Source organism: Phycodurus eques, chromosome 14, assembly GCF_024500275.1.
Source record: "Phycodurus eques isolate BA_2022a chromosome 14, UOR_Pequ_1.1, whole genome shotgun sequence".
Lineage (NCBI taxonomy): Eukaryota > Metazoa > Chordata > Actinopteri > Syngnathiformes > Syngnathidae > Phycodurus > Phycodurus eques.
In genome coordinates this window covers 8,614,748-8,639,360 of record NC_084538.1, presented here as the reverse complement: position 1 = coordinate 8,639,360, position 24,613 = coordinate 8,614,748, and the positions used below count along the sequence as shown (strand labels likewise).

General features: G+C 39.8%; 1 protein-coding gene across 3 annotated transcripts; it reads right to left on the bottom strand.

Moving 5' to 3' along the window:
- Positions 1-332: 332 nt before the first annotated feature.
- On the bottom strand, positions 333-24,382 carry wdr25 (WD repeat domain 25). 3 transcript variants are annotated; one of them, XM_061696259.1, is made up of 7 exons: positions 24,121-24,382; positions 23,397-24,026; positions 18,570-18,717; positions 8,659-8,789; positions 6,145-6,315; positions 5,238-5,591; positions 333-2,567 (listed from the first exon to the last, which is right to left on the bottom strand). In XM_061696259.1, the coding sequence occupies exons 2-7, from the start codon at positions 23,982-23,984 to the stop codon at positions 2,346-2,348; spliced, it is 1,614 nt and encodes a 537-aa protein (XP_061552243.1). In that variant the 5' UTR covers positions 23,985-24,026; positions 24,121-24,382; the 3' UTR covers positions 333-2,345. The 3 variants fall into 3 exon arrangements, with proteins under 3 accessions (XP_061552243.1, XP_061552244.1, XP_061552245.1); XM_061696260.1 differs by having other exon boundaries at positions 5,238-5,378; XM_061696261.1 differs by lacking the exon at positions 5,238-5,591.
- Positions 24,383-24,613: the final 231 nt, after the last annotated feature.

Here is a 24,613-nt window from a genome sequence, read left to right as displayed (position 1 = left end):
CCATCCATGTTTGTGCGAATTTTAACAGTTTTGATTGAATTTCTGAATTTTGCCTCATCTCTGGATAGCGTCACTGAAATACTAAATAATAACTACAGTGAACCCCCGTTTAACGCAGGGGATATGTTCCAGACCCACCTGCAATAGGTGGCAAATCTGCAATATTGAAAAGACCATAAAAGATATTTGGTTTTATCCCTCCAACATGCTTTAGACACATTTAAGCTAATTAAAGCAAAATGTTATAAACACATCGTAAACATATTTGAATACAAAAAAAAAAGCATAAACTGTATAGAAAATACTGTACATATTTTAATCTAAATGGGATACATGCATGTGTGTGTAAGAGGCGGGGCCTGGTGGGGCGGTGTGTGACGTTGGTCAGTCTGTGTGTGTGTCTGGGCTAATACTGTGGCTGACAGCATCTGCGTGAGAGTGGTCATTGTGTTTGATTGATCTCTCGGCATTCAACAAATGGCTGAAAAGTGTATCAGCGACTGTGGCTCTCCTTTCCTACACGCGAAGACATTACAGAAATTAAGTACAGTGGTACCTTAACAAGTGCCCCAACTTACATGTTTTTCGAGTTATGAGCAGTTGGCTTGGTCGATTTTTTGGCTCTGTTGCGAGACAAAATTATGAGTGAGCTTTGGACACACTTGTGCTCAGGGGAATTGAAAAAAAAAAAGTCTAATTAAGATAATGTAATGCCCTTATTTAACAGGACAGTCAAACACACAAAAACAAAATGAAAACACTAGCGAGGAGCATGGCGAAGGCAAATCAACACTGAACTAACCGCGTAGTAAATGTCCAAGCGCTGACTGTGGCTCCAGTCAGCGCTCTTGATGTCACTCACAAGCCCACGCCCCTTTAAAGGAACACAATAAACACATAAATACAACTGTGTGTGCGTGGGCATGAAATCAGTTTATTTTCCATTCTTTTATTAAATTTTTATATTTACCACACAGTTCTATTTTTCTTTATTAAAAATGTAAACAAAAAATTGTCGTGTTTTGGGGGTGCTGGAACAGATTAATGGCATTTCAATTCATTTCAATGGGGGGAGAATTGATTTGCTACATGAGTAAAATGAGTTTCAAGCGTGGTCACAGAACAAATTAAAAGTCAGAGTACCACTTTACAGTGTTCCCTTGCTATATTGCGGTTCACCTTTTGCAGATTCAGTGCACTGCGGATTTTTTTTTCATATTCATATGGCGCTTAATTTGAGGTATCGCTGGATGTTGAGTGTATGTTATTTTTGTATTCAAATAAATGCTTCCTAGCCTAAAACATTAAAACTGTAATAAAAAAAAAATATATTTCAAACAGTCAAAAGAATAAAATGTACAGTAATACTATGCATTAAAGTAGATTTAAGAGTTTAAAAGGTGTTTAAGGGGATAGAAAGTGTTTAAGAGTTTGGTAGAGGTTGATAGGAGTGTGGCGAAGAATAATAAGAGTCTGGGGGGTTCACAAAGCTTTAAAATAAGTATAAATAGTCCCAAAAATATCTGTTCGCTGCTTTGTGGATTTCACCTATTGCAGGGTGGTCCGGAACTTCATCCCCACAATAAATTAGAGATTGCTGTATCCTGTAAAAACCCATTATCACTTAAAAATCTGTGATATAGCAGGGGCATAAATGATGAACCAAAATATAGCGAGGAATACTGTAAGTAACAACTATGCTAGCCAGTCAAACTGTGGCTAGCATGAGCAGATAATGTCAGCAGTGTCACTAAAATACCTACAGTCTCAATACCTGTGTCACAGCTATCAGCATGGTAGCCAGTCAACGTGCTCCATGGTTTTGTGTGACATTTTAGAAATTTTTTCGCAAATTTCAGATTTTGAAGCTGCGTTGTATTTTTATTCATATTGTTCTGAACTTGTTTTCTCTGTCACCACTTGCCAGCTCTTTATTTGACATTTAAAAAAACCATGAATGACTATAACACTTGAACAAGAGCACAGAAAGTTACATTCTGTACTGAAACGTGCATTTTAAGGACTCTTCAATTCAAAGATAAGGATCACAAGCGCATGCACGTCATTGTTCTTTTCTTGACGGGTGGGATTTTTTGGACAAAGCTGACAAGCACTGACAGATGTGAGCAATTCATTTTACTTTAGTCTCGCTCCGGCTGAGATGTTGAGGGAAATGTCACATCAGCGCTGCCGAGAACAAAGACACATCAAGAGCCAAAGAGCATTTTGCTTTTAAAGATAATGACTTGGAGGAGTTCTGATGCTGTGTTTGTGTGCCCCAGAGATCCAGTTACACTCCTAGACTTCACCTACCTAACATTTAGGTTCCATTTTTGACTTGATCCTCAGTGCCAGACCTTAATCTCACCGGCCCAGTCGCAAGTGGCGGCGGTGGCCGGCAGGACGGGATGCTGGGACACGCACAGGCACGGTTGACTGTGCGCTTGCAGGGAGCAAAGCGGCCGAGCGTTGTGATAGTCGTAGAAGTGGGCTGAGCCAGTGGAGCTGCCAGACACTAAAATAGTTCCGTCCTGAGAGAATTCGCACTGCACCGCATATCCCTCGACCTAAGAGAAGCAATAATCATGTTATGTTTCCTCATTTTGTCCATCCTGGTCTACATTCTAAAATGGACACTGAACACTTTATTGGGTATAGTGAGATCCAATATGAACTTTGAACACAGTGGTGCCTTGACAATAGAATAGAACTTTATTGTCACTGTCACAGGAACAATAAAAATATGTTAGAGATTTCACAATTTGGAGCGTTGAGGTAAAAAAACAAAAAAGGAAATATAAGCACATAATTATCAAACGACACTTATTTACAGAACAAATAATTGTTCAAATTTGGGAGAATGACCATATTACTGTATCTGTAGTTATGCAATGATTTACGTTTCAATATTGCATACTTTTTTCCAGATAGTATTGTCCAGTTCTTGTTCATGTTATTGCACTTATGTGTAAAAAGGAAGGGGGGAGGTAGTCATTGGTTCTTACTGAGGGGGTTGAGTGCAGATGCATTCACAGCTTTGTGGTAGAAGCTGTTTGTGAGCCTTGTGATTCTAGTCCTCAATGTCCTGTGACGTTTTCCAGAGAGAAAAGGGGAGAAAAGTAATTGTCTGGTATCCCAGAGGTCTTTTATGATTCCAGTGGGTTTCCTTAGTAGTCTGCCATTGTAGATGTCCCTGAGGGTGGGTAGTGTGCAGCCAATAACCCACTCTGCTGTTTTCACCACTCAATGCAGGTCTCTCCTGTCCTTTGCTGTATAGCTGCTGAATCAACTTGTGCACAAGTCGGTCACGAGTCTCTCCATGGTGGATCTATATAAGTGCATCACCTGGTGCTGGAGGAGCTGAGCTTGGTATAGTTTCCTGAGGAAGTAAAGTCTTTGATGTGCTTTCTCTTTACCTGATGGGAGATGGTGGTGGACCAGGTGAGGTCTGCCTAGATGTGGACTCCGAGACACTTGAAGCTTTCCACACTCTCTGTCATCTTCATCAATAAAGAGGGCGGTATACTCAATCCTCTTGGATTTCCGGAGGTCCATGATCATTTCCTTGATCTTGACTGTATTAAAGTTGTTGATTTCCCACAAACGCCTGAGATGCCGGACCTCCTCCCTATAAGCCGACTCATCGTTCTCCTTGATCAGTCCCACAAGTGTGGTGTCACTTGTGGACGCAAATTTGACAATGGTGTTATTAGGATGAAGGGGAGAGCACTCATATGTAAATAGGGAGTAAAGTAGGGGGACTCAGGACACCCCCCTGAGGTGTCCCTGTGTTCAGGATGAGAGTGGAGGAGGAGCTGTTTCCCATCCTGACATTCTAGGGTCTGTTGTTGAGGAAGTCCAGTATCCAGGTGCACAGTGACCTGCCAGTTTCCAGGTTAAAAGTGACCTGACTTGGGAGTTTTTCGAGATACTAGCCGTCATTCGGCTGATTTTTTTGCTTTGACTTGCAAGTGCAAACATGAGATATGAGCACTGTATGGTGCCAGTAAACTCACTTTAATTCACGTCACAATAAGCAGCAGTTTGGCAAATAGTTAATTAATCAAAAGAGAGGCTTCAAGCTGTTTAATGCCACTCCCAGTTGTAAAAACCCATAAAAAAACATTCACTTAACTAAAGCACGATGTATCGTTAGCAATTCATTTGATAATCAATTAATTGTTGCACCTCTACTAGAAAGAAAGATGCATGCTTTTAGATGACCACACTGTATTTCATCCTTGTATATATGCCCTTTTATACAAGCCATAGGTGGTGTTGTCAGAGCAGTGTGTGTATAAGGGAATTCCAAAACACTGGGACAGGACTGTGAAGCTGGCACGTGCTTCTTTCAAATGTCGCTGTGAGACAACAATTTTATTTCACATTTGACCCCGACGTTGTCACACATCACACTTGTGGGATGTTCTGCCGCTGTGTGAAAGCATTTGCGGTAAAATTCTGCTTCACTTGGTTCTGTTTAAAAGGTATAGGGTGAACAAATCTGTTCATCTGTTCCAGCTCTGATATGGCAATTTTGACATTTGTGTAAAAGAGCCTTGTGCTTTTGCTCACCTCATACATCTACCCATCCATCCATCCATTTTTTATGCAGTAGCACTTGTCTTCATGAGGGCTATGGGTGAGCCGGAGGGCTATCCCAGCTGACTTTAGGCGAGAGGCGGGGTACACCCTGGACTGGTCGCCAGCCAATCACACTCAAATTCACACCAAAGGACAATTTAGACTTCAGTGAATCTAACATGAATGTTTTCGGAATAGGTAGGAGGCCCACAGGAGCATGGAGAGAACCGACAAACTCCACGTCTCTTGAACGACAAACTATGAGGAAAAAAATATGTAAAATTAAAATACACTATTATCACGCTGAGATCTCATTATCTTATCTAATGTACCCCCCGGTGGGATAACATTAAAATATTTAGTGTGAATGTGTAATGTAATGCATTGCATTGCATGTGAGTTCATCATCCACAACTAGTACACATGCAGAAATATCAAATAGCTGTGTTTTTGTTTTGGGGAGGGTGTTGAAAAGAAAAACACTGCAGGCTTTGTACCTACATGTTGTGTTTCCTGACTTATGACACTTCCTTTGCACACTTTTAATTGCATGTCTGTACATCCGACAACATCACTTTTTTCCACTACTGATCTGTGTGAATGCCTCCTGTGTGAATGCGAACCCTCCCCCTGAGGCCAATGTCATTCCTGACCTTGTGTCCTTCGAAACGTCGCCTCTTGTTCATCCTATAGGGACGCTGGGAGGAGAACACGGCCACGTAGTCGCCGTTGGTCTGGGCTACAAAGGAATCCCCCTGTGGGTGGAGAGCCAGGCTGGGGCATGTGTAGCGCTCCTTGAGATCAGAAGGGAAACACAGTAGTACTTTTAATTTCCATCCATCCATTTTCCTCCGCTTATCAGAGGCCAGGTCGCGGAGGCAGCAGGTTAAGCAGGGAAGGCCAGACTTCCCTCTCCCCAGCAACTTCGTCCGGCTCTTCCCGGGGATCCTGAGGCGTTCCCAGGCCAGCCGGAAGACATAGTCTCTCCAGCATGTCCTGGGTCGTCCCTGAGGCCATAACATCCGAATCAGATGCCCTACTTTTAATTGGAGTATGTATTGGTAGTATTAAGAAAAGTCTTTACTGTAACTTTTAGATGTACTGTCGTAGCAAAATGTAAGTTTTCCTGTTCCTGAACACAAATGCTAAAACTTATAATACACTCACTGACCAGAACATTTAGGTACACAGGTACAGGCTAATGAGATCCAGTCCAAGAGCTGTTCTGCCTTAATTAAAGAATGCATTTATTATTTTTGATTGCAGCAACGTTGAACTGCATCACTGCGACAGACGTTCCTATTATTGTGGATACTAATTTTGGCCACATATATACCCATTGTACACCACTACAAACTACAACCACATTAATAAACATATTGTTAAATTAATACTTATATGAGAGAGTCAATCAAAATGCGCATTTGTATTTCTGTAAAGGCACAGTTTTTGATACTGCTCTTCTATTGGTTCATATTATCCTGTATACTATAACTATACCTAGTGTCGTGGATCATCCCATTTACACAAACAGTTATCTCTTCTTAGTAACACACTTACATGGTAGATCTGGTTGGAGACCTTGGCAGTGGTGTGGAAGTCCCAGGCAATCAGCGTGCGGTCCGCAGAGTCTCTGCTGACACAGTCGGAGCTTGTGATGACGTCGAGGCCGCCTCTCAGAAAGAGAATATCTAACGTCTGCTGGATTGCTGCTTTGTACACTTTGACCACCTGAGGGAGAAAAAAATGATAGTTGGCAAAAAATAAATAAAAAAATCATTGAAGAGCAAGATCAATTTCACACTGCAAAGTCTGCGGAGGGAAACAATGTTATTTTATTTGGTAAGAGAACCAAACTTCGAGATTTTGTAACAACATACCATATTTATGCGGCTCCAATAGATTCTGTGCCTCAATGAATCACCAAGTGCATTTTCCACTTGAACAAATAAATGCCTCACTTCAAATAAATGTGTGGTATTCTCTGCAAGTAACTATGTAAAGTAAATATGGGGAAATTTTGCAAATTTGCAAGACTTCAGCTTCTAAAGGGTTGACTGCACACGTCTCTTGCTTTTTTTGTGATGCCACTAAAGAAGGGTACCAGTGCTGATAACAAAACTCTGGCGCAGTACAAGATAGGCATATTTAAAAAAAAAAAAAAAAGTTTAAAAAAAGAAAATGAAAAAAAACAAATTAAAATCGACATACAGTAAAAACCTCCAAAGCCTAATTTCCCAAAGACAAGTACAATTTTAAGTTAAACACGCCTCAAAACAAAACGAGTTCACAGGAGAGCTCAGCTCATCTTGTGAGAGTTTAATTACAAACTTGTCTTCTTCTTTTTAAAGATTTATTTTTTTAAGATTTATTTTGGTCAAACAAATAACGAAGCCTGGACTAACAGCAAGTTAAGAGCTTTCCTCTTAATTGGAAAAAAAAATATTTGAACAAAAGAAATTTAACAAACCTAATCTGGTGAGACTTCACTTTAGAGGGCATCTGAGCAGTTACGGTATATAGTGCGTCTCATATGTAGAGGGAATTTATGACCCCTTGCAGAGTTGTCCTCTGTTGATGAGATAAGTTAATAAAAACCCACTTGAGGTGAACCATGCCCCAGGAACATTTAACTGGCGTCATCAGAATGAACCACTTTTTATCAACCACAGTTTGGGAGCCGGTATCACAGAAGGAAATCATGAGGAAAATAATTAACGATAAAATCCTTAACATACAAGAAAGGAAGCACAGTGGGTAACAAAGTCAAAATTATTGTAATAAGGTGCCCCTTTTTTAATTTGTGCAATACAAAATTAGAGTTAACTTTTTAAATGTGTTTGTTTGTTTCCTTTTGTAATTGCTCTTTGTAGTTTTTTGTATTCTTATATGCTAATAATTCAATATATTTGATTAGGTCCACTCCAGTATGTTTTTCACGCGTGTGCGTGCGTGCGCATGCATGCGTGTTGTGGGGTCGCCAAAGTGGCGTCTCGAACCATGTGCCATTAATCTATTTATTTATCTATATTATTCATTTATATCGCACTGTTTAAAACAGAGTTACAAAGCGCTTTACAACACATACCGTACATATGCAAAGTTGAACAGGTTAAGAGGAAAAGCAAAAAGACAAAGTAGACAAGATGGTAGACATGACACCAAGGGGAAATCAAACTTGAGTAAATGATCAAAACCAAAAATGACAGGAGAAGGGAATAAAAGGGAAGGTCAAAGGAAAGGCTTGGCCATTCAAGCTAAGTGTGTCTAGCTTTTGCGATTGTTTTGTTTTTTGTTGGATTTTTCGTGACGTGACCGAAGGGTATCAATGATGGGAAAGGAGAAAAGAGTGATGATACCCATACAAATCATGGGGCTGTTCAATACAATATGAGCAATACAGTTAATTACATTTCAGCTATATACACACATTAATTTAAGTTATGGTTTTATTATTATTTCATTAGTCAGGCACACCTCTAATAAACACCTAGTACTCTTTGCAGTTGAGTACATAGCTTCCCACAGAGGCCTATTCATGAGGAAATCGGGTAGTGGCAATGGTTCATTTGACGTCAGTACTACAACAATGTAATGGGCCGAGAAATGACCACTTGTTTACAGGGGTCACACGCCTCATCTGCAATTTCCATTTTCACCTAACTGCAGTTGCTGGACGTGCATTAAAGCCGAACGCCTGCAGGGGAAATGATTAAATTTGCTGTGGGCCAGAATATTATCAGTGAGCATTCGTATCGTGAGTAAATGCATGGGATTATCATATAAAACAGTCCATTAAGCTTAATAGCATTATTAGGTTACAGCTTCACTAGAACAATTTACGAGACCAAAATGAAGTTCACATTCAATAATTAGTGAGATACCATGCACTTTTAGTGGGATGTACTTGTGAATGTGACCCTTAAGCGAGGTATACACACGTCCTTGTTTGTGTAACTGTGCAGGATGTGTTCACATCCTGCCTGCCTTTGATTTAGAAAGGTCAAAGCACAGCGGGTTAGGCAGAGTCAATAAAGATGATAGATGTGCAGTAAGGAGGTTAATATGCTTGACCTTGCAGCAGCGAGAGTCCCAAGCATTGACCACTGAACTGTAACCTCCGCACAGGAACACCTCAGGGTTTGAGGGATGCAAGACCACACACATCAACTTGAACTGGTTATCCGCTTTGACGATGGGATGGCCTGCACACACAAAAAAGAGGAGAGAGAAAAAGAACAAGATCAATGGGTCTTTCTTTAATAATACATCTATACGTCTCTGATCAGCAGGGGTTGTCATGAATTATACAGGACAGAGTCAAACTCTGTAATTATTACCGTGTCAGCTTTTCAACATAAACGTTGTGGAAACGAAATAGGCTTCAAAACTACTTCCAAGCCATTCAGAACTCACCAACGTTGAGGAAAAAAGTTCCCTCAATATTTCTCTTAAATTAAATGCCATAGGACTTTAAAAAGCATTCAAAATGACAAAATGTCAAAAATGTTTAAGCTTAAAGATGTCATTTCAGCAACGGCTTCATTTCATTCCAATGTCAGAGTCCTCTTGACAAATGACGGAACGTACATAAAATATATTGTAAACGATTATAACATGCATTTAAGTTTCATACTTTTACTTAAGTATATCCATGAGAAGAATGATCAGGGTAAAGGTGGTCATTTTGTATTGGGGCAAGTGGGCCACAACATCTACCATACGACAATTACAATGTTTATAATAAAAGTGTATAACTACACAATTAATGCTTATCGTGCTGTTTTGGGGGTGACTTCCTTTTACTGCCATTCTCCCAGCCCTTTCTCTGCTGTGTGTGGCAGCAGAGTTCTCTGTCCCAAGTTGCCACGGAAACCATTGTGCCAGAGTTGGAAAAAGTAGAGACATCAAGAGTCCATTAGACAGTACAGTGGAATCACTGAAGTCGAATGATCCTGAGGTCATACAATTCTAAATTCAACCAACATTTGGTGGTAAAATATGCCTCTAGAGTCTGAAGGCCCATTGTTCTTTACTACATATCTTAAACACACTACTTCTATCTGAACACAACTGTACTTTATATACATAAAGGTTAGTGGTTAAAACAGGTTTGTAGAAAGGTTTTACATTGGTGACAATTTCTATTTCCATTATTTCCTTGTTCAAAACTGTATGGCCAAATTTTAAGCCTATTACCTTTGACTTTAACAGATTTGTCTTTGAAGGAAAACCAAAGTCCAAAAAAATGTCCCAAAAAAATGGACAACGAATGCATAAGGACTGGACTACAATTCATTCATGTAAACCCCCTAAATTCATTTGAAACTGTGCTGTCTGTATCGATATGTGGTGTGTGCCGTTTCTACCCCTAGGGGTCAGGAAAGCATTGAAGTTCAACGCCTGGATGATGTTATGTTTGTGAAGAAACGGAAAGACGACTTAGTCACGTCGGTGTGATCTGTTCCTACAATACACTGTCCTTTCCTATGTTCGAAAGGAAGCACCTTTTTTTTTCCTTTTTTTCAGTCTCTTTCTGACCATACAATGCATTCCACAAAGGTTAAAGAAAGGTGGTATAAAGGTTAAAATACTGTAGCTGGTTAGAAGATTTGACTTTCTGGAGAGTCCCTATGTCACGTGCTCAAAAAAGGAAAGCACTGATTGGCTGAAGAGGAGATTTGTGTATTGCCGATCGATTGCTATGCCCTAAAGTCCCCGGATGTCTGTCACAGCTAGTTTGAAATTGAATTTGTCGAACTGAATCTGAAATGAATTCAATTTCAAATTATACTATTCAGATTCAGTTTTAAATGCAATGGTTAAAATTTAACAATACAAATTCAAATTATGGTTTTAAAATTCAGTTTTTGTGTAGAAAGTGTAGAAATTCAAATTCAAATATAAATGATTAAAATTTAGTTGCTGCTTGCACATATTTCAGCCCCTACTATCCCAAGTGACTATTTCGGGTGAAAGTCTGTTCTGGCTGCCAGTCATTCACAGGAAACAGACAGTATGGAGATAGACGACCATTCACACTTGCATTGACACCGTCACTGAGTTGGAACTGAACCCACGCTGCCATAACAGAAGTCAGGCTGGTGTACGACTACACCATCAGTGACCCCGTGAATTTTTCATTGTCCCTGAATTGGAAGATTAGCTATCTGTGACCATCACTGGTCATGAGGAGGCTATAAGCTGTACAAATTCTATTCTTGATCTTATGTCTGTTGTGCATCAAGATTTCACAAGACCATGACTTTGTGACATTAAAATCAAACCATGTTCCATCGCTAGAGACAACAATTCAATTTCATTCCAGAGATGAGGAAATGTCAGAGGTCAATTGTGTGCACACACCAGTCTTGTCCAAGAAGTAAAAAGGGAGGATGTTGAGGGGGAACCAGAATGTAGAATCAAGTTTGGATAAGAGGCAGCCTAAATATATGAATAAAATGTCATCCCTGAAAACAAAACAAAAACACGTGAGGGGCTGGGATAGAATTACGCCCGACAGGGTGCGAATAACAATTTGTATTTTTGCCAGGTGATGAAGTCCAAACTATGAGGCAGCACCCAGTCAAAGGCTATACGAAGCAGTACACCTCAGGCCTCAACTCCTCATCATTAAATTTAAACAAACAAACAAACGAAGCACACATCCAGAACAGTCTCTGACATTGAGCTCGTACAAACCAAAACTCAAAATCATTACACCCTTGTTCCAGGGTATTTGTATCAAGCCTTCACAGAAGTAGGACACAGCTTATAAACTATAGCGAGGACAGTCCGTTCTTCGTTTTAATGGTGGACTATGCAGCACAATGCGAAATCTGATTGAATCGATCAAACATTTTTCACAGGTGGATTTGTGGCGCTCACTTGCTTCCAGCTTAATCGTTTTAGCCACAGATTGTAAACTCATATTTTCTCATCAACAGCCTCATCACAATGAAGAGTGACATGTCATGTTTAAATTAAGAAAAGATCAATTATCTCAAAAGGGCGGCAATAAGACCTTGCAAGTGATCACAGAGTATAGTGATGACACATGGTGAGGGGAAGTGGGGGTGCGGAGGGACCATTGGGATGGCGGGGACGAGGGGAGAGTGGGAGTTGGCGGGGATGGAATGGCTATTCAGCCTCGTTGACGGAACAGAGTGCTGTCACAACACAGGTTTGACACGCATTACTAGGTTTTAACAAGGCGACAAACATGACAACCAACGTGTCTCATTAGTATTTCAACTGGACAAACACATACACAACTTTAGTTAGTACACCTGCAGGATCCAATGATATCACATAGAAGAGCTGCATCACAGGCCTTGCGACAACAAAAACGTTTGGATTAATACTTCTCTTTACTAATATGTTTATTATTGTGATTGTAGTTTTTAGTGGTGTAGAACAGCACTGCACCATATTGAGGGCTAGTTTTGAAATAATTCTTTATTTCAATGTTATTTAATTTATTGTACTACATTCTATTTTGTGGTGGGATGCACAGATAGCATTATCAAAGCATGAAATATCCACAGTGTTAGTAGAGTTTAGTTTGACAAGATTTATGTTACATTTGTGCCATTTCCTACTATACGTTTGTTGAACCGCACAAATCACAATTGGGTGCTTTTGACCTCGATCAAAGCACATTTCTGGGTGTTTGTTTGTCAACCAGCTGGGTATAGCTGAGCTCAGCAGGATACAACTCATTCATCTCATAATAGTATTTTTTTCCCCTCTAACTGTGTCTAGCAATCAGGGAGCTATTGTAAAATGATGCGTACAAAGTAAGTCAACATTCACACATGCTTTGCCTGTGGTATTTGGAGTAAATGCTTCATCATCTGCTGCTGTCGCTGTTGAATGGATTGTCCCTCGGTATGTATCGCTCAAGGCTATGATCATCCAGCCACATTGTTTGCTACAATGCAGTCCAAATGTGTGCAAATGAAAAATAAATCAGTTGCTATGAACGAGAGAAAGTGGATGATGCTTTAGGACTTAAAAGATATGACGCTTCCTTGATAACTTGAGATTTCTTGTAAACAATCATACACAACCAGTTTTAAATTCCAAAGCTGATACGACTAAAATAAAGGTTGCATTCTTAAACAGACTAAAAGAATACAGGCATTCAATTGCAATTATGTGTGACTAATATCACATGCTCTTGAAGTTGTATAATTCAGAAATGGGCTGGCATTTTCAGGGAAACTAGGCCTAGTACAAACTAGTACAAAACTTCAGAGGCCAAAACATAATCATGCAAGGGACCACAAAAGGCTTTAAGTCCAGTGAACATCTAACGAGCACATAAATAATGATACAATTAAAATGTATCGCACATAAATGTTAAAAACTACCTGAATAAAAGTTTATAAATAAACAGTTCTTAAAGATTAAGTGGAAATGTATTGAACATTTAAGTTAAATTCAACTAGACTGTATTTGGCAAGGTTTATTTTGTGTACCACACAAGAGAGCCTGCGTACTATGGGGAGATATGTGTCTCAAAATGATTTATACAAATATATCCGCTATTTTTCAGATCCACAAATATATCTGCGATTTACACGTTTTTCAGATGCACAAATATAGCTTTGATTTCCACATTTTTCAGTTCCACAAATATATCCACGATTTACACGTTGTTTGTGTATTTATCATGATTTGCCATTTGTAAATATTAAATTCTGCTTGTGATTTGTTAAAGGTGTGTTTGTGGATCAGCGGGCACACGCAGTTTTGAGACAAACGTAACGCAGTTTTTAAGATATTTACACACACAAGTTGACAATATTCGATATTTTTTTATTAATAATAATATATTTTAAAAATGTGTAAATCACAGATACATTTGCGTAAATTATTTTGAGACAAATTTTACTAGTAGTACTTGTACCACACCTGAGAACCACTGACCAAAAAGATTGACTCCACAGGCGTATATAGCGTTTTATTTGGTTACTTTGTGTGTGTATTTTACTCTTTTATTGTAGTGTGTGATGCCGCCACAGAAGGCTACCAGTGATGATGAATCATAGAACCAGAAATGTAACGTATCGTAAGCAACACATTTAATTCAAGGGGAACTAAACCCAAGATGCTAAAGCTGTTATAGTTTAAATGTGCACATTTTCTTTATCAGCACCTGTTCACTTAAATCTAAAAAGTATTTATTCTAAAAAGATATGTTTAAAACATCGCATCTACTCGCTTACGGGGGGATCAATTTTCTTCTGAAAAGTCTTTTCACTCTATAATCAGCAATTCCTGCCTACTTTATTCATAAAAAAGTAAATCTTCATCAACGACAAGCTGCGTATTTGATTTCATTACATGTACAACAGCTACATAATAAACCTTGATCAAAACCTCATTATACAAATACATAATACAATATTAATCACAATAGCCTAGTGTGTTTTGACTAGTGATGGATAATAGAATGCCTTCTTGCCCCTCCCAAAATTTGGGTTTAGTTCCCCTTCAATAATGTATACATTATCGTTTTTAACTTATACAACTGTTGATGTTACGGACTTTATTATTTGAACAACTTCAACCACCAAAGTAAATCGGTATCACAGAAGAGATTGTGTTTGCCGTTGGAAGATCCACTAAAAAGTAACTGACTTTCTTTGATTAATAGCAGTCTTCACTCTCAGAGACAAAGTGTGACGATGACCGTAGAAACAAAAATGGCACAAAAGGCAACCTATTGTGCATCTTTGTCCTGACTGCTCAGTACAAGACATTTGAAGCAAATACTTATATTATATTTTAGTTTAATTTATATGTGTACGACAGTTGAGAATGCTAAATTGTTATTTAAAACATTTTAAAAAGGTTATATGACAAAAGGTTTTATGACCCTGGAACGGATTAATTTAATTGTTGAATTAATCCAAACAAATTAGGTTTTTCAAGCTTTTAGGCAGAGAATGAGGAAATGAGTCACGCGGACAGCATAGAGGCTGGAGTCACGCAGGCACGCGCACGCACATACACACACGGTGATACAATGCAGACGGGGAGTGCTGGCATATTTGCCGCCGTCAATCTCTGCCAAAGAGCACGTCCAAGGTGCAGCTCAACAGATGGCACTTCACTCTAATGGCCTGCAGAAGAAACTCATTTCTTACACTCCGACTCTCACTTTCTTTCGCTTTCACTGCATCTTCCCATTTCTTTTTCTTGTTTCTTTCCCTTGTGTGAATTAGGCTTCTTAACCTGTCTTCCCTCCCTATATTCAGTCTACTGCCTCTGTGAAAGCCTGCCTGCGCCCAAATGGGTGTGGAAACGTGTTTCCGTAAATGAAATTGGACACAGGAACAAGTGTGTAGATGGCTGAGGAAAATGTGCTTCCATAGTGGTGCAGAGGCTCCTCAATAACTGATTCACAAGGAGGGTGTCACATTTCATTGGTGTATTGGGGGGGGGGGGGGGGGCATTGACTTGAATCTCAATGCTTACTGAAAAGCAAACACCTCTTCACAGAAAGCCAGACTGAACTCTGAGACGTTCTACATTAAATGTGAAAAAACAACTACTGTATTGCGCATATGTGCTACAGGATGTATTTTTAGTTGTGATAACTGAATAGAAAAGCCATACTATTAGTGTAGCAAAAATGTTTTTTTTTTTTAGCAGGCCAATTACCGTGTGCCGCGGTCGGATTAGCTATAGTGTTAGAAAGAGTCAAAGCCTGGGTTTTAGCCACATCCAATTACACTGCAATTGTGCTGGAATCCCCTAGTCCCTTACTGATATGCAGTTAAATTGAATTGGCTTCATTTAGTACGCCGATGTGCGAGCAATCACCGTTTGAAACAAGCAAAACCCTCAGCTTCCATAAAAGTATTTTAATTTGAAAGTGTATAAAAATGAACAGGATATCAACCGAAAAAAATGGCATGCCACATCGTGATGATGGGTGGGGGTTTAGGATGATTTAGGGTGCACTTGAACAAAAAGGACAAGGATTTTAGTTGTTTTTGACAAGTGTCTAGGGATGACAAAAGGGAAAAAAATGTTGACTGATAATATGCATAACCTGAATTTGTATGCAAGTCAGAACAAGCTGTAGTAGTCTATCACTGACCTACGCTAAATAAAGTCACAATTACATTAAATATTTGTATAAAAAAACACTTCTAGGCCATAATCAAATGAAAGATACTAAATACTGTGCTTACTGAGCGTGCCTTCTTGTGCAGCGTGATGATGTAAATGTTAAACCGCAATGGTTAGCATGTCAGCTAATTTCTAGCATGTACAGTAATCCCCGAGATATTCATAGTTTACTATTCACAAATTCACCTATTCCCATTTTTTTCTGTGGAACCTATCCCCAGGTATTTTACTAAAAAACTTACCTTTTTCAGTTTTTGTGCTCAATAATTGTTGTCAATAAAGTATGTCAAAGTGATACAGCTCGACTGAGAGACAAGCTCTGTATGTCGGGAAGGAGCTGAGTTTGTCTCTGTCTTTTTTTTTTTTTTTTGCTACGAGCCTGTTCCCAAGTGTTTTGGGATTGAGTGAATTTGCGGAAATTCATGATTTGCGGTTGGGCTTGGTTGCCACGCCCTGCGGAAAGCAGGTGTCCACTGTATAGGCAATTATTTGAAAAATGGGGCGGGGGGGGGGTCAGTTACACATTATTCGAGGCCAGGGCTCTGTGCCTATCCTGCATGAATAGCAGGGATTACTGTATCTTGATCCTTTAAATGTTACAAAAACACAGTAATGACCGGTTTGCATAACCAATTCGATTGGGTGGAAAACAGTGGTTTACATGGTATAAGCTCGCAATACTTAGAACCCCAGCTGATCAGATACTAGAAATAGTTTTTCAGTTGACAGTTTCAAAACGGTGTAGCGTAAACAGTCCCGACAAGAGCTGGTGGCGACAAATAAACGTTTGTTTGTTTACGGCTGTGGCCTGTGACGCTCCGCTGTAAGGTCATGATGGTTGCTCCAGCCGTGATGTATCAATTATTGATCCCCTCCCTGCAGCTGCCTGTGTGCTTAATGTGCACGCCACGCTATTATCCTTAGGCCCTATTGGCAGTATTGACAAACACGCTGAGAGGGGAAGGACAAACGGAAGTACGTCATCGCAGCAAAGGGTTGACGCCAGCGAAACAACTACGACGGGGGCTTCAAAACCAACGTCTGACCCATTCGGCTAACACTTATTTACAGTAGCCTCCAACACTGTGTATGGGAAGAGACCTGAGATCTGACTGTGTTTCTAGGTTTAGATTTCTTACATGTAAAGGGGACATCTGCACAACCCGGCATATAAGGACGCCAATTTGCTTGTTAAGCTGGCTCGCCTGGCCGGTTGGGAGCTAAGGGCTTCAAAAGCAAACCAAAGTATTGATCTCTAGTAAATGTCACCTTGAAAATGCATTGTATGATCACACAACACAATGTCTTCAAATGTCATGTCTTCAAAAAAGAACTTTTGTCTGATAATGACAGATGTTTGTGTACATGAACACAATAAATACAATGCAAGAGAAACAATGTTGCTGCTCTGAATTAAAAATGTCACATCACACACAAGCCACAAACATTATTGACCACTTTAAATTACAACAGGCTTCAATTGACTGTTGTTGTTCTTTTCTAGTAGATAGTTTAAAGTTTTGAAAAACAATTACATTTAATAATTTTTAAAAAAAAATCACTGTGGCAGCGCGGTGGACGAGTGGATAACACATCTACCACACCACCACACAGTTTGCCCTACATTCCAAAAACACACGTTCAGTGAAGACAAAAAGTTGCCCTTGGGTGAGTGTGAATGGTACTTGGTCAATATGTGCCCGACGATTGGCTAGCGACCAGTTCAGGGTGGACCGTCCCTCTTGCCCAAAGTCAGCTGGGATAAACACTAGTTCATCCACGACCCAATGGATAAGTGTCGGAATTTCTGAGTCGGAATTCCGGCACATGACCTTCATGTGTGGTGGAGTTTACATTTTCTCCCCGTGCTTTCTCTGGGTATTCTGGCTTCTTCCCACATTCCAAAAATGTGTTTTAGGTTCATTGCATAGTCCAAATTGTCCATAGGCGTGTGAAGGGTGGTTTGTCTAGGCATGCCCTGTGATTGGCTGGCGACCAGTACAAAGTGTACCCTGCTTTGCGTCACCGTTACCTGGGGTAGGCAGACAGAACTGATTCGCAACACCCCCTCGCAAAGTGAAACAACCCCCCGACGCGAAATTTAGAAGACATATTTTGTGCGACAAGATGGACAAAAACGTCTCAAGAACCCATCCGTGAAAAGAAACAGGCAGTCAGTCTGTCGAGATTTCAGCCAGTATTTTTTTGTAAAGACTGCAGCATGTCTATAAATGAGTCTTGTCACGTGACTATTTTTGATACATACTGTTTTGTTTTTAGTTAAAAAGAAGACAACTTAGGGGTCATTTCAATTAAATGTTCAGTAAAGAGGGCACATTTCTTGACGGGATGTCTTGGAATGCAACTGGTTATGATGCATTATGTATACTGTTCTTTTTTCCACTTGAGCTTGATGAATTTTTTTAAATATACATTTTATCATGAGAAAGTATTAATCTCATTATTAGTTATAATGGTAACATTTTTATTATTACTTCATTCCATGGTTTATGAATTCCAACAATATATATTTTTTAAATATTGTATCAACATTATGTGTGCGGAACATAGGTTACACTTTTGTTTAGCTCAAATTTGGTGTGTTACCTCCATATGGCCAAATAGCTGGTTTGCTCCATTTTGATGAGGATATGATGATTATAACCTCATCAATGTCATTTTAAAAAAACTTTTGCATTCAGAGTTTATTTTGGTATTAAATTCCTCACTCCTGATGTAAACGCCCCAACGTGTGCAACTAACGATTGAGAACATGTTTTGTCATATTATTCTAAGTTCAGGGGGTAAATGCAGAGTAAAACTGGCCTGCTGCTCACCAGTCTCCACGTCGGTAACCACAGCTGTGTTGTCAAACGAGCCAGTGAGAAGCTGGCGCCCGCAGGGACTCCATCGTGCATCTCGTACAGCTCCTGAGTGGCAGGTGTAAACCTTCAGGCATCGTCCACTCTCGGCTCCGTCCCACACCTGAAAGGCATTGCAAACACGTCGTGACTGCACCATTTTTGGACACAGAAAGAGGGGTCTTTATGTGAGAAAACCCACTTCCCAGGAAAATTCTTTTTGAAAAACTACAGTACTCACTCTGAATCTCTAATGTATGACAATGTACTAAAGCTGTGGTTCTCAAACTTGGTGTAAAAACATTTAGTAACAACTAAAAAATACTTGGCTTTTCAAGTATCATCATTGTAACCAACTAAAATTTAATACTGTAGTAGGTTTAAGTGGTCATATAAACCTACACAGAGGTTTTATTCCTAACAGGTATATTCAATATTACTGTAAGCCACAGTTTGAATATTAACACTGTGCTTAAATATTGGAGAGAGAAAAAATTAAGAATCATTATTCCATGAAAACGTATTGCGCACAAAAGCTCAAATAAATTGTACCCAAATAAAAACACAGTGTTTAAATATTAAATGCAAATATATTGAACTGAAAAGTTAAATACAACTGAACTGAACTTACGTAGTGATTCTTTCGAGTGCAATTATTGCTACAGGGCACATATAAACAAACAACCATTCGCGCACACATTCACATGCGGACAGTCGTAGCAGGGATTCGAACCTGTCCTACCTACTGAGCCAAAGCCACCCCAACATAATCCCATTGGTATCACAAGACAAGTCTAGATCTGTGTGACAGACCAACAAGGACTCCACTAAAAGAGGTTTGATGAAGATCTGATATTGTATTTCAAAATAAAAGTCTCAGAAAACTAATAAACTACATTTTTTAATGCATCTCAAGATTCAAATTAACCTTGCTGGTTGCATTCCTTAACCGAAGAGCATTGACGTCCGTATTATTGGGAAGCTTTTATTTTGAAGGTGGTTTTCGCCGCGAGTTGGCGACTTACTACCGTAATGCCTAGTATGAACAAAATTAGGGGCTGCTGGCTTGATTGCTACTTTACAATTGGAGGTTGGCTTGACCGGTGCTATATACCTACTGGGGGCGTGCCTTTAGCATCCTCCTTCATGCGCACCCTTCCCCCCTTACGTCCGCATGCTGTCCTCAGCCACGTCTGCTTTTCCTCTGTATAAGCAGCGGGTCGGCAGGAAATGCTCCCAGTCAGTCAAGCGGAGCGCTCATCACACAACAACCTTTATAGATTTTGGAATCTCAGTGGACACATAAGGCGCGCCGCATTATAAGACGCCCCGTCCATTTTGGAGAAAATTTACGACTTTAAGTGCACCTTATGGTCATGAAAATACGGTACATTTTTATGACAAGTGCGAACATCTAAATTTTTTTACAGTACCAATCATTCGAAATAAACTAAATATGTTGAACTTCAGAGAAGACAAGCATCCATCTATTGTGTGCGTGTGTCTGTTTGCATGCGTGTACAGCTATACTATCTCACGCCTGACTGCCATAAAACATTATAGCAGGCTGCAAATAAAGTGTGGAGAAAAAATTTCCTTAAAGGAGACAGTGATTTATGACAGAAGTGCAGATCTTTTGTGTTTCTTAATTGCAGTGATGTGCTCTCGCTGTGGTTTTAACACTTTTGCAAAAGGAGCCACGTCAATACAGTGGCAAAGTTTCACCAGACTTACTGATGCTTATAGGGTCTGATTTTCAGTCTCATGGACCCGAGCTCAGCCTGACAGCAAGTGGGTGGTCTTGTCAGGTGCCCGCTCAAATGAGGGACGACCCTTAACAATGGGAGGCATTTCTTTTCGGGGTGCTCTACAGAGAAAGCTCTACAGGCCACTTCAAACATCTCTCGGCTTCTGTGTTTCATTATTAAACGCGCGGGTCACACAGCATTAGAGAGACAGCCACTGTATCACTGTGGGAGATTGAAGAGAAAGGGATGTACACACTCAATGGAGCTTTCCAGGGATGGTTCAGAAAGATAAGTTGCACCATGCACTTGTTAGAAATACAAATTCATTGGCTAGTAGGTTGAGACTATGTACAGGGCTCCCAACCAACGAGGGTGAGGTTTGAGTAAAATATTTTTGCACAACTCGAGTTGGCATCAGTTACATGAACACAAACCAAACCTGTAAAAACACGGCGCAGTTCGCAAACCCAATCAAATGACTCGGTACCAGAGAAGGCTTCCCGTACGCATGGGAGAGGTGGTAGTATACCACATTCACTTCTTTTAGAATGCTAAAGTGTAGTGCATGAAGTCGATTTGCTTCTTTATATGCATCACGTCGCTCACGCATCATAGCATTTTCTTCATGCAAAGCCTCTAAGGTGGAGCATAAACAGTTGACTTTTCCACACAAACACTGGGTTGTGCATACTAAGCCTTGTTGCATGAACTGATGAAGACAAACAGAAAAGTCCAGTTGGGATCGATTCAATGCCCCGAGAATGAAATGGCCTGGATGAATGAGAATATTCACAGGCATGTCTTCATACAAAGGTTATCTTCTTTTTACAGTTTTATGAGAGCTAAGAATGTTAAAATGCTACTCAAACCATTGCCTTTACAGAAAATGGTTTATGGAGACGACAATGTTGCAGAAGGGCTTGTATTTCAACTCAAAGATATGACTGTACAGTCAGGCTCAAAGAAACACTGCCATCTCAAGGACGCTATATCAACTAACCATATCGCCACAAGGCATACAATTATAATACGGAGTGACTCAGTTCTATGAGCATTACCCAGTATTAATAAAACACAACATAATAAAGCAATTATTGCTCTGACAATAATCTTACAAATGTGAGACCTGCCAATTAGAGTTTTCTGCTCCTTTTTTCTACATCCTCTTCTTTTTCACCAGCCACTTTTCAGACTCACAGCGGATCCTTCCTGATGACTCACCGGCTAATCTGCTTTCTAAATTGCTCGAGGTAATTAAAAAATAAATTAGTATTCCTATTATCAAGTAAAACTGCTGCCTTACACCTGCTGTAGCCATGGCGACGATGACTAATTGCGTACGGTCCGAGGATGAGGTAGGGCTATGGCTATATAAAGGCAAGCTGAGAGAGATGTGAGGACTTCACAAATTGTGTGTCTTCAGCCAGAAACAATAAAGAACAAATGTAGCTTTAATACAAGTTCCTCATTAGTGCCAGACTTATAATTATGATAGTTCCTACTTTCCTGTTCTTTGTGTCACAGCAAATGCGAAAATGTAACTGCTAATTTCTACCTGCCAATATAAGGCTAAATAGGCCTGATAGTAAATTAGTGGTTTTTATTGTTGAAAGTTGACAGCTTTTTCTAAATGTACATCCAGAGGCTCCAAATAATACATTATAAAGACATTGATTGTATGAGAGCAGACCAATAGAAACATAGATCGATATCGCCCCCTGATGGCTGGGTGCAGCCTTAATCAACTGCTGTCGCCCGGCTTTGAGCCAAATAAGCGCTATTAAAATTTATTTTCATATAATTTATATATGGCCCGTCCGTTTGCAGACCAAGTGACACACAAACAACGTGCTGAAATTGTCATGAAAAAAGCAGAGTGCCTTGGCCACTGTAACTGTATTATGGATATTGAGATGAGATGCAACCATGTATTTCAGTGACAGAGACTCTCCCGCTTTGCTTTTTAGCCACAGGTACAAATGAGATTACAGTAGTTGCTTAATTTTAGTTTATTTATTGAATTACCAACTCCTCTCATTGGTAACAGTAAATGCCAAATAATTTAAGGGACTGTTTATAGACTGTAGGCACACTATTTCCTGTACATGATTTTCACAAGATGTACTTTTTGAGGCAGACCCTTGATAGCACTACTTCTGTGGGATAAATTATTCAGAGGATTAGAAGACATAAAAGCCAAAAAAAGGAGGGAAAAACATTATTCTATGGGTGTTCTTCGACTAAGCTGCAATCACAGTTGCATACAAAACAACCAAAGCTGATTTTCCTCATTTGGCCACCATCTGTTCCAACACAAGTCATCCAGGAGGTGCGATGGGGAAGAGGCTTCCATGCTGTCGCTGGACTTGTTTGAATATGCAAATGTTCCTCATACATATTTAACTAATTAGCCATTGTCAAGCTCTCTTAAGAATTGGCAGCGTGGTGCAATGGTTTTGGACACCTGCATGGTTGACCTTTTCCGCTCCTTATCCCGGATTGAAATAGCGATAAGCGCAATGTGAGGGTGGAATCTGAGAGATAGGAAATCCCACAGGTGCTGACACACATTGGACTGATGGTGAGAGAGATGATTGTGCAGGAAGTGGTGCGTGCTGTGTTTTTATATCGAGAGGTCAAGGAAGTTATTGTTATTGGAAGTTACTGTTATTGTGTATCACCAGATACACTGAATATCAGGTAAGAGATGATCCCTGGAAGAATAAATTGAGTAGCTGCCCACTGAAATCCATCCATCCATCCATTTTCTGTACCGCTTTATCCTGAATGTACAAATGCAGCTATTTGACATATGAGCTTTGATTTAAAAAAAAAAATAATAATAATAATTTTATATTTACAGTTTATCAGTTACACTGTGCTTGTGTAGTTTTTTTTCCTTTTATGAACACTTATTCAAGTAATTATTTAGAGTACCAGTGTTTACTTTTACTTGAGTCACACTATTCTGAAGTAACAGTACTCTTACTTGAGTTGGCTGCACAATTGCAAACACCTAATTTTTTTAGTCTTACTCGTGTTATTATCAGTATACCTTAAAGGTCTTGTCCATGGAGGCAGACAGCAGGAGATGACTTCTTTGAGGAACTGGACACCATTGCACTGTGTTGACTGGGCCGTGGTGGCCTTGAAGGCTCAGCAGAAGCTTCTTGGGTATCCCAGCAGCAGCAGGAGCAGGCATATGAGCAAGATGCAGCTTCATTTTCTGAGACGCTGCTGAGAGAATTTGGAAATCTCTGTAGTGAACTCCCCCTGTTAGGTTGTCCTCTTTTTCTATGGAAGAAGTAACAAGTCTTTGCCTTTTGGGAATGTAGGGTCGGACACCGGGCGGGACAGTGCAGGGTCTTTTGGGCTTATCAGAAACTCTTGGTGCGATGTATGGAAGCAGGATAGCCTTTTTCTGAAGAATAGCAGGTGTACCAAGGGAAGAGCTCTGCTTTTGTGAAGAGGAACTGTCTTTTCCAAAGACATTCAGGTGGCATTCCAACATTGTACTATCAGGCTTTGGCGTCGATGCCAATAAATGACATTCCGTCGCTTCGTGTTGTGAGCCAGCTCCTTCTTTCTGGTCCAGACATTCATCCTCAGACTCAGAATCCTCATAAGCTACTAATGTGGTCATCGTCAAGAAACACTGGGTTCAGCAACGTTCAAAGGGTGACATCTATTGGTTGAGCAGATATCAACACACACAAGAAGAATTTAATAATAACCAATAATCCCCAGAAAAATATATGAGTAAAGTTTTTTCCGCTTACCCTTGTAATTCAAAAACTGTGTCTCAGCATGTCTTAATATCCAGAAAGGCAGGAGCTTCAAATAACGTACTGGAAACAAACTAGCTAGCCAAAGCTACCTTATTTGTAACGCTGGGGGTCCCAAATTCGCTTGTCGTAGTAACGCTAGCTTACACACTCAAATAAGATACAAAAATGACCGTGTTCTAACCTCGAAATGAGTCCAAGTATTTAAACGTCTTACGTGTAATGTTTAAAGAAAAATAGTCGCTGTTTAACCATAGTTTTAATTTGAAAATACAGGTTGACTGTTTCCGCCGGAAAATATACTTTATTTTTATAAACATCCGGTTATAGGTCCCATGGTGTACATATGTCCCCATTATTAATGCAACCCCAAATGTGAGGTTTTATTTTTATATTAAATCACATATAAATCACTCAATCCACATTGTTATCATTGCAAAACTATGTATTTTCAAATGTGTTATCCAAAAGACAAATACTCTCATGA